The 10988-nt window shown below is 41.9% G+C and overlaps 2 protein-coding genes across 2 annotated transcripts; both read right to left on the reverse strand.

Moving 5' to 3' along the window:
* Positions 1–750: 750 nt before the first annotated feature.
* Positions 751–3042, reverse strand: ABOM_012216 (cleavage polyadenylation factor subunit MPE1; the record flags this gene model as incomplete). The annotated part of the gene is made up of 4 exons (XM_022539344.1): positions 751–2081; positions 2154–2254; positions 2308–2608; positions 2871–3042. 4 exons carry the CDS (start codon positions 3040–3042, stop codon positions 751–753), a joined length of 1905 nt encoding a protein of 634 aa, XP_022382910.1.
* Positions 3043–4101: 1059 nt separating this feature from the next.
* ABOM_012217 (imidazoleglycerol-phosphate synthase) lies at positions 4102–5868 on the reverse strand (the record flags this gene model as incomplete). Its single annotated transcript, XM_022539345.1, has 3 exons — positions 4102–4191; positions 4248–5696; positions 5746–5868. 3 exons carry the CDS (start codon positions 5866–5868, stop codon positions 4102–4104), a joined length of 1662 nt encoding a protein of 553 aa, XP_022382909.1.
* Between the last annotated feature and the right edge of the window lie 5120 nt (positions 5869–10988).

Below are 10988 nucleotides of genomic sequence, written 5' to 3' on the forward strand. Positions count from 1 at the left end.
TAATAAAAATTTTCTCTCTTATTTTATTTTATCTTTTAATAATTTAGATATTTTTGATAATATAGCTGGTGGTTAAATAGCTTTAAAAAAACAGACGCGTAGAAATGATATGTGATGGCCCGCCCGATTGTGTGGCCCGCTTGTTTACCGGTTATGTTAATGTAGCCAGTAAGCAGTACGGTCATCTCTGTATTCCATATACAATAGTACATTTTTGAATATCGATATCTCAACAAACTTATATTACTCTGGTAATAAAAGATTATTAGAATCTATAAATTTAATAACTTATTATGATAGTATATATTAGACTATATATAAAGTTATAAAGGAATAGAATATAAGTTTGTTGAGATATCGATATTCAAAAATGTACTATTGTATATGGAATACAGAGGTGACCGGACTGCCTACATGACTGGACTGCTTACCGGCTACGTTAACTATTAACTCTCAAAGCATTAATATCAGTATACTTATCATATTTAGATTCAATCCAGAGTGACCTGCCAACCACCATAATTTTGACAAGAAACCGCTCCAATCCATTCTAGTTCAAGTGTTACGTAACCAAGGCAAAGCCTATGGTGAGTGTATACAGCACATGCGTAGGATATACAAACAAGAAAGATAGACGATGTGAAAAGAGAAGAGTAACTCCTATGCACAATAGAAGAAGTCCCATAACTCCCAAGTTGACATGGACCCAAAGTAAAAAACATGAACAGAGTACGAATCTCTGTAAAGCGTTTAAAGCTCTCGATAATCACTCGGCCTTATCCTCCTATATCTTGCCTGATGTCGTTGTGGATTAACCGGCTGGCGGAAGTACGCCGTATCTTCTTCGCGGGCATACGGAGTGCTGAATGTAGTCCGCTGCTGGTTTGAGAAATGACCCATACTTGGTCCCTGGGGGAAACCTAAGCTCTGCTGCATACTCCCAGCCATATGAGCTATGGGAAACATGTTCATTGGAGAGTCACCCATCCCATTGAACATATTCGTAGCGCCGTACCCAGAATTGACTGCACCGTTTGTGCCATCACCATATAAACCACTTGACAGCGCATTGAAATTCATACCGCCCATAGGATTCCAAGTTTGGCTTATATTGTTAGTGAAAGCATCGGATGAAGCTAGGCCAGCCGAGTTCATAAATCCCGTCCCTTCTCCAGCGAATGCAGCATCAGGGAAAGCCATTGAAGGAATGCCCTGGGCCTGCATGAAATTGAATCCGCCAAAAGGCATTTGTTGGCCGAAAGGAAGAGACTGAAACCCAGATGAAGCATCATTAACTTGTGAAGACGAAGTCTCGATCGACTTAGGGTTATCTTCGGCTTTCTGCTTCTTCTGCGTGGAAGACGGATTTGATCCTTCGGCGGCTTCGCCAAGAGGACCATCCTCTGCAGGCCGTTTCTTGGAATATTTCGACAAACCTGCCCCAGGTGAGGCTGGTGACGATAGTTCTGTTTTTCTACTTGAATCGTCTGTTAAGGCATATGGTTTGTTGGTTGATTGATTCTCTTGAGCTGCCGAATTCTTCTCTTTTTCTTTTTTCGAATCCAACTTCTCAGTCTCGTAAGCCTTAATCTTGATGACAGCGTCGTCGTCTGCAGACAAATTATCCAGCAGGACACCTTCTGTTCCACACCCAGGGCAGACGAAATCACTCTCAATTAATGCATTTGTAATACAGTCATTGCAGTAAGTTCTTTGGCAGCACGGCGTTTTTGTGGGTTCTAAAAACATCCGTCTGTCAATTGGGCACTCTAGCCCACGTGCTTGCAACTCCTTCCTGTATTCTGCGGCTGCAGCTTCGGCTGCTGCCGCCGCCGAAGCCTTAGCTTTTTCTTGGTACAGTTCCCAAGCCGCCTTATCTGGTTTAGCGATGACAAAATCACCATCAGCATTAACCATAACGCCTGTATTCTTCAAATCTTCATTGGAGCCATCTATTGTGAGCGATTCCGGCTTTTCGACTTTTGTTTGCAGAGAACGAGGTATACCAGTTGAACGTTTCACTCGGTACTTGCCATCGAACTTGGGATCATTGTTGGTTGGGCATGCTTGGATCCAATGACCTAATCATGGGCTTTAGCCAATTTGCAACCATCAAATTCGAAACCAATCAGGAAATGCGTGTCAAAACCAACCTTTTTCACGGCAACGATAGCAAAGATATCCAGGAGGTGGAGGGTGGTCGGGGACATTTATTGGTTTTCCTCTCCCGCGACCAAGCGGAACAGGTGTAGCACTATGAAAAATGATCAGATTAAGGAACCATGGGGTTGAACAAAGTATGCTCACTTAGCCATCTCTTGCTGTTGCTCTTTCCATTGATTAGCCTGTAAGTTAAAAAGCGCATTGATCTTCTCTTCTTCGGTCTGAGCATTGTTAAGTTCTAGGACACCGTTGCTAACTGTATTAGTCGGGTTGGGCATTGTTCGGCTCGATGAAACTTGGTCATTACGAGGAGCGTTGCGCGCATTTATAGGCATTTTCCCGGATACGTAACGAGTAGCACCGCCTTTGCCAGGTCGCGATGCAGGTAGCCTCCGTGCTATAACAGATGTCGAACGAGGTATGATTGTGGTATCGTCATCGTACTCTAGGTCACAAATATCTGTTAGCTGCTCATTCTCCTACTTTTTTTTTTCTCTTGATTTGTGCTTTTATTGTTCGATCTTTCCCCCATCTTCTTCTTCCTCTCCCTCTCCCTCTTCTTCTCCTCTTCCTCAGGCGCTTCCCTCCTCCGTCATGTTCTTCCACTTCCCCCTATTTCCTATTTCTAGCATTTTCCTTCTCCAGATTGCCAACGCGCAAAGAAAAGGTGTAATGGGACTCAAGAATAATCGGTTCGTTCAACTTACCTTCTCCGGTGTCTTCATTGTAGATGGACAGCTCGAAATCAGTTCCGTCACCCAGTCTACTCTGATTGATAATTTCGCGTTTCAATTCAAAGACAGAGATACCGGTGCCATCAAAAGTCACCCTTGAGGGTTCTTTTTGAGATTTGAACTTGAAGTGAACAGAGGATGACATTGTATTCAATTGCACGTCCAACGAGAGTGTTTGCGAATGTAATTAATCAAGATTAAAGGGGTATCGCTTTTGCGAGAAAGGATACAACAGGAAAATATAAGCAAAACAACACTTGGGAAACGTGTGGCAGATAGCCAACGACAGATTTTGATTCGAGAATCCTCTTTGTTATAAGACCCTGAAAATCGCAAGACCAATATCTATTGATGATATTGCTCGAACTCATGAACTTAAAGACCTTTGCTGAATGCTGGATGGTAAGTGTTCAAACTGCATACAAACAAGACAAAGTCCAAACGAATACAAAGCGTAACAGTTTGCAGTACTGTGGTAAACAAAGGTGAGCCACAGGAATGCTTCGTATGTCCTATTGTTTTTCTTTTCTTTTTTCATAAGAGGCTTCACCGTTCAATAGGTGAAGTAGAACTTCCCAGTCTCCTCTAGCTTGCAACTTGAAGCCTAGAGTTGTAGCACAAAACAGGGGCTTTTGGGTGTCTTATCGGAATGCAAAATCCATGCACAAGGAAGGGTGGGCAGTTGATACTTGAACAATACCAGAAGTAGACGAGGCTTGGGCCAGGTTGAGCAGCGAAAGACTTTGGGCAACAGGCAGTGTTGTCGTGCGACAAGATACCTGACTAATCCAGAGATTACGACTCGGTAGTACTGGGTCGAGTATAAGAATGTGGACGTATATTTGAAGGGTGGAATTGGAAGAAGAGATGGATAGGAGGCGGGGGAAGAAGATGCCCCAACAACAAAGAGAAGGTAACTGTGTTGTTCAAAGAAGGTGTAGGAAGGTGAAAGTCGTGCTAGGTATGAGTTTGATAGGTGGGAACAAAGCGCACTCGGAAGTGGTGGCGACCAAAGCATTATCGAATCACGTGGCCTGGTGGCCAACTAGCCTGGCCGACTTGTAATGCAGGAGTAGTCTACTGTGCAGAGTACTACTCCGAGTACGTAGGCCCTAAATTGAGCGAGGACAGTCTTGTGGAATTTAAAATAGCTAGTCTACACCATTTCATTCAAATGTCTCTAGTATCTACATACCTCCAAAAGTTAAATGTCAGTCTCAGGTTTGCGAACCAAAAACCCTTGGCCACTTAAATAGTCTTTGACCTCGCTAACAGTGTATTCACCACGGTGGAACTGTTGACTTTGTTAGATACTGCTAAAGACATAAGCAATACATAAAAATAACATACCATGCCAGCGCCCAATGCCGCATCTGTAGCAGTACGCTCGAAAACTTCCGCAAAGTGCCCAGGATTTCCGGCCCCACTTGAGGCAATGACTGGTATTTTGATGGCTGTTTTAACGTCGTTAATTAGTTCTAGATCAAAGCCGCTGTTACTTCCATCTTTGTCAATGCAATTCAAAAGTAGTTCCCCAGCACCCATGGCCTCGACAGCTTTTGCTAACTGCCGAACATCCAAGTCCCGGGCCTCTCTGCCACCTTTGATGGTGCATTGGTACCAACAAAAGTTTTGCCCTGAGGCATTCGGATATTTTGTCCTGATGGTATGATGCTTGGTGTCTTCAGGACTGTTGACGTATACGCGTTTAGGATCGACGCTCACAACCACAGCTTGGTTTCCATATGCACTTGATATTGTCTCTATGGCAGTTTTCCCAGACAGTTTTTCGCCGGCTTCGTAATATTGCTCGGCTGCAATAACAGCATCCGAACCAATGCTAACTTTATCCGCTCCAGATTTGAAATACATGGTGGCGACGTCAAGGGCCGAGATGCAGGTGCCATCTGGATCAATGGTGTCCTTGATTCCACCCCCAATCGTGAGAGGTACGAAAACGGTTTCGGATGCCCTTCTCAATACTTCCAGCATAGGTGTGTCTGCCACTGGACAGTTTCTGAATGATGTTATGTTCAGGAAGGTCACTTCGTCTGCCCCTTGCTCGTAATACTTTTTAGCCATGTCGACTGGCTTTCCCAAGTTCCTCACCTGGCCTCCAGAATTCACGCCGTCCTTCTCGCGTACATCATATTGATCGCCTTTCGTGACGACGAGGTCACCCGAATCGTTCGTGCGGACATCGAGACAAGCAATAACTCTGCGAGTCAAACCGTATTTCTTCTCGGCCGAGACCGATGTGTCTGGCGCAGGCGACTGCATCTGGTCACTATTCAAGAAAGCACGGATAGTCCGCAAGCCAGCCTGACCACTCTTCTCTGGATGGAACTGCGTGGCGAAAATATTTCCCTTTGCTATCGCACCTATAAATTCCTCCTCTCCATATGTGGCTGTAGCGACTGACCAACCATCTTTCTCCAGCACACCAGGTGTGTAAAATGCTGCATAAGAGTGAACATAGTAGTATTTGCTGTCTGGGTTCAATCCACAGAAACTTTGAGCTCCTAATGGACCAACACTGGTGTTCATGGCAGAATTCCAACCTATGTGAGGTACACTCTTCGCACTGTCATCGAACTTTTGCATTCGCTTTTGTATCACCCCCAGCCCAGGGACGTCTGGGTCTTCCTCGGATCCTTCAAATAGTGCTTGTAGGCCCACACAGATCCCCATAAAAGGTTTCCCGGAATCTATGTGCTTCTTTATTGGATCTAGATATCCACCTTCTGAAAGCTGGGAGAGGCAATGGCCGAAATGGCCAACTCCGGGCAGTATAAGTTTCTGCGATATGATTAGTGCAGGTATAAAATGACGAAATATATATACTCACATCTGCATTGTTCAGGTCTTCGGGGGTTCTGATCCATTCAACATCATACCCAACTTTGTTAATTGCATTCACCAACGAACGGACATTCCCAGCAACATAGTCGAGCAGATGGACGGTGGGCATGGCGGCGGGGTAGAGTCAGTTCCACAACTTAAGGGGCTCGCTAAGTCAAAGATAAAGATCCAATTATGAGATGCGACAGGAAGTCCACGCTCCTTTATTTACCCTATAGCCTTTCCAGTATCTCTCTAAGGCGAGAAAAAGATCCTACTGAGCGGGGGTACAATCCCAGCTTTGAAAGGTTGGAATCCTGCCTTCAATACCCCACCAAGAGCTAGCTGACTCATAATCTACTTAATTTTTATTTTTCTCCGGTAGTTAGAGTGCCGGCGACTAAAGTGTCGGGTATACTTGCTGAAAAGAATCACCGCCTTTACCCGTCCCTAGAGCTGCCTCCTTGAGAAGCTTAAATCTTAACATTGTAGGGTGGTTAGGAAACCTAAGGTCAGCGTGACCCGGAGATCGGAATGGATTTACTGTTGGTATAGCTTGAACTGGATAAAATCCTTTAACTATGACTAAAGTCAGACTATTTTCTTGTAACTATCCTTTGTTTAAGCTATCTAGCACATAAAATCTTTTTTTACTTTTTTACTATAATCTATAGCCTTTTTCTTTATCTTAATCTTCACTTTCCTTTAAATCTAGTAGAAATAGCATCTATTATTATGGTAGACGCCGAAGCTACTAATTATCTCCCACCTAGTAAATAGTATTGCTTTTCTATAATTCTATAGATAGATACTTAGGTGTAAATTATTTAGGTATATACTGGGTATATTAGTTAGCGTCGAGCGATTTTTCTTAGGGTTCTGTAATATAGTACTGTATCTAGTAACGTAACCGGCAAGCGACCCGCACCTGTAAGCCAGCCGCACCCTCTGATTTCTGTAGAAAACCGTCTTTTTTAAATAATAATATCTCAATCAATCCAGGTTCTATCTACTTAAAAGTTTATATATAGTTTATTATATACTATAATAATAATATACTAAGCTAAGAGATTTTTTGAATTGCTGGTTACTATATACAGATATATTATACTATATTTTATAGTATATAGTTAAGATTTATATCTTCTAAGACTTTGTTTCTATTTAAATTCAGTTAATATACAAAGAATATCGGTATTAATTATATACTCTATTTTATTTTTAAACTTATAAATTTACTAGTGGGTGAGATATAATTGTTTGAAAAAGACAGTTTTCTATAGATATCAGTAGGCCTAGGAAAGGACCGTAAAGGCCAAAGACCGGACCGCACCAGACCGCACCATAGTGCGGTCCAGTCCTCAGATTTAGAGACCGTATACAGTCCTGATTTTTCTAGGACTGAATTACTGTGGTCTGATCCAGTTCTGTAATTCTCTAAATAAAATAAATAGATCTAATTCTATAATATATATTAGCTGGATTAATTATTTAGAGTTATAATTAAATATCTAATATATATAGAAAAATTTATAATCTTTTTTTAAATATATATATAATTTTTATTCTATTTTAATCTAAACTTTATTATATTTATTCTATCAAAAAGAGAAGATTTTGCTAAAATTATATAAAAATAGGTCCCCGCGGGAGACTGCCAAGGTGATCCCGAGGGACCATAGTACAGTCCTAGACCTATAAAAAAAAAGACCAAGGACCGGACCATTCCTAGGCCTAGATATCAGAGGGTGCGGCTGGCTTACAGGTGCGGGTCGCTTGCCGGTTACGTTATATTAACCAATAACAAGTATTACAATTTTATACCATACAAATAGGTACTCTATCATCCCTGCCTACAGCAGACTTTTATAGACCATACTGAGATACACACAGGCTCATATTTAGTTGATGGCCGCTTAATTATACAAGAACCCACTATAGTAACCGGCAGCACTACAAGCTAGGCTATTTATACATACATAGTATAGTCGAAAAATGTATTTACCAGGAAGAATTCGGTTATACCTAGAATTTTTAAAACTTGAGAATGATAGTCTTTTTTTAATAAATATATCACTACAGTACCGGATTCAAACACGATTATAGAAGAGCAGGTAAGCATTTATAGCTCAAAACTATGTGCTGCATACCCCAAGATATTCATCCTGCTCAGAGAGCAGATAAACTTCCAGCATAGTTTTGTCCCCTAAAGGACCCAGCCAAGGCTTCTCTAGCCACTATACTAAAAGATATTGCTAGCTACATCGAACACTGATACTACCTAGCGATATGGTATTGGCTATAAAGCTTACCAATGCTATACACCACTTGATAGAAACTTCCTTTCACTTAAGATCACGGTAGGTACATAGATCATAATCGACAGTATATATATACTGTACACATTTGTTTGCCATCCCTGAAACCTTAAAAACTCTCCACAGTTCCGTTGTGCCTTCAAGAGCTAGACTGTTATGTACAACAATTATTGCTTATTGTTAGCTGATCCCTCAAGGTAGATAAGTCCGTTTCGAGGCTGTTCTCCCGTTAGCGAGGTATTATAACCTGATAGAGTAGGGACGTACAGGAGAAAACTGTCGAAGGCGAACACCAGCAGACCCTAGAATTGCAGCGCTCTAGGCAACGTTAGCCAAGGCCAGCTGAGGATAAAAGGAGAGGAGGCCAGACGTCTTGATCCATATTATATCCCTGTGAGTATACGACTTCGGAAATGCCAACCTGGGCAATTTTTACTGTGCACGTCAAGCAAGGGCACCTTTGCTGTTCTCTTAGTAAAGTTCAACCCGCTATACCAATTACATGAACTAAGAGTATCTCACGTGTCACAATAAAGTATTGTGCCTTCCCGTATGCGCTCCCTTCCAGCCTCTAGCAGAGCGTTCTCTTCTGCATGTAGGCAAAGACATGTGGATAAACCGACGCCTCCACCCTCACCTCGGTTGCATCTTGGGCCTGTAAAAACGTAAGTGCATATACTAACATATTCAAATATAAGTGGAAAGGGGAAAGGGGGGTAAAGAAGGGGGGGACAAAGAAAAAAAATAGGAATTAAGGAAATTGGGTGCGGGGGTTAAATCCATACAGCCTGCCTCGTTGCAGTTTCTGAGATGTCGTGGAGTTCCGTTGTATCCAGTACTGATGACACGGCGTTCCCGAACAAGCACGCAACCCACCCTTCTCTTCATACAATTACTCCGCTGCGCGGCAAGAGATGCCAATTGCATGAAGTACTGATCCCAGTTTGGTCGTAAGCGCTCCTCATCAGCTAAGTTAAGTCCCGCGAGAGCAGAATGCAGTTCTCCCAATGAAGACGATGAATTGAACAATCGAACCTGTGCCCGGTCGGTCAAATAGACACGCCCGATATTTTTATCATATAGATGTCGATCATTCCAGAGCACAAACTTCTCGAGAGGTGGAGCCTCTAGCTCCCTCATCCGACACCTGGGAGGAGTTAGTCTTTCACTCGGGATCATATGCTGCAACACGGGATGTAGCTGGGGTCTGACCTCTCTCCAAATCGCTGCCATCGGAGACTGACTGGTGCGTCGACACTCACTAGGAGGAAAAACGGGCGTTGAAGAAAGCGATCCAAAGTAGCACTCTCCCAAATATCTGTTGTTACCCAGAGGCCTTGCCAGCTTTTTGTTGCAAAATCTAGAAGAGATTCTGCACTTTCAAATAATAGCTGCGATGACTGACTTCTCTCTTTATCCGTGAACTCCGACGCCTGTAGCCATCGATCATCCTCGGGTTCATCAGCTATTCGAGGAAATTTTCTACTTTTAAGTTCGAGTAGCTGGAACCCTTGATGTTGTATGAGATACTCTGCAATTGCATGCTTACCAGAGCATATACCTTTAAGTACGCCATTAGTTTATGGAGAGACCGTGGGGAACATTTGAGAGTCAGTAAAACATCTGCTAACCTCCACACAAGCCAATCAGCATTTCTTCTTATTATCTTCCCTTCTTCCGTTCCCTTTCCTTTTTTTGTCACTTTATTATAACCCGGGCCAAGGGAAGTATAAAGGGGGTAGAGGCAATATACGATTAGCTCGCGAGGTATAAATGTAATTGGTGTAGTAGGTTGGAAATCAAGATGGCGGTACGGAGTAGAGGCTAAGATATACGTATCGGACTACGAGACAAAAAGCAACCTGCGGTTGAAGTGGAGCTGGCGCAGGTAACAAGTCATTGGGAAATTTTCTAATTTAGTACATCACTAAATCGTCTATCTATCTTCTGGTTACTCCCAAACACCCAAGCAAGTTGAAGCATTGTGTATATTTAGGTAGATACAAATAGTTAGTTATATCATAGTGTTACTAATTAAACAATTAGGTTGAATAATTTGATGAAAATAGTGATCTCACTGATACTCAACTGAAAACGCAGTAAGCTCTTATTAGAACTTGGCCAAAGAAGGCACAAAGATCAGAGGGGAATCGAAATAGTAGGAGGTATCCCGATTGGTAAACGGCCTTCTGAATTTGTGATAGGAAGGCGTTAGATATCAGGTAGTTGATTGAATAAATATTTTTGATTTCAACACCTAGTAACTGTTGTTGCGGGAAACGGCGGCGCTTTCTACCGATAAATGCTTCTTTTTCCTTCTTTGGTTGTGTTTCGCATTTCTTTAGGCCAGTTCATCAATAGAAGAAACCAGTTTCCAGGTTGCCATTGTTTTGTTCCCAGGGTTCTCTACTCCTGACCTTGGTACGTATATGCAGTACGGAGTACTCCGTATATACTAACAAGGATGAGGTCACCTGGATTGTACTAGTGTATGTATTTAGTATACGGAGTATACAAAATGATCATCAGTTCTTGGCGTATTTTTACAATTTTCGCGCGCTATCTTCAAAATATAGCTATTTTCAAATACTTATAACTTAACTAATCTTTTTTATATTGTCTTTATATTAGGACATATAAAAGAGAATAAGTCAAAGAGTCTACAGAGATATCCCAAAAGTTATAAAACTGCGCTAGTAATATTAGCCTCAGGTATAGATAAAATCTTTACTAGAGTGGCTAACGGTTAAGATTACAGTTAATTACTGATCTTACAATAATGGTATTTAGGGCCCTAGAATCATAAAATACTTTGTATTTAAATTGAAAATTAATAAAATATATAAAGCGCTAATATGCAGAGTAGGGCTAACCGTAAATTATCCTATTCATACACGGTAATTACAAAATTACAGAATCCAGAGCTTTTTTT

This window comes from Aspergillus bombycis (assembly GCF_001792695.1).
Source record: "Aspergillus bombycis strain NRRL26010 chromosome Unknown contig00251, whole genome shotgun sequence".
Taxonomy (NCBI): Eukaryota; Fungi; Ascomycota; class Eurotiomycetes; order Eurotiales; family Aspergillaceae; genus Aspergillus; species Aspergillus bombycis.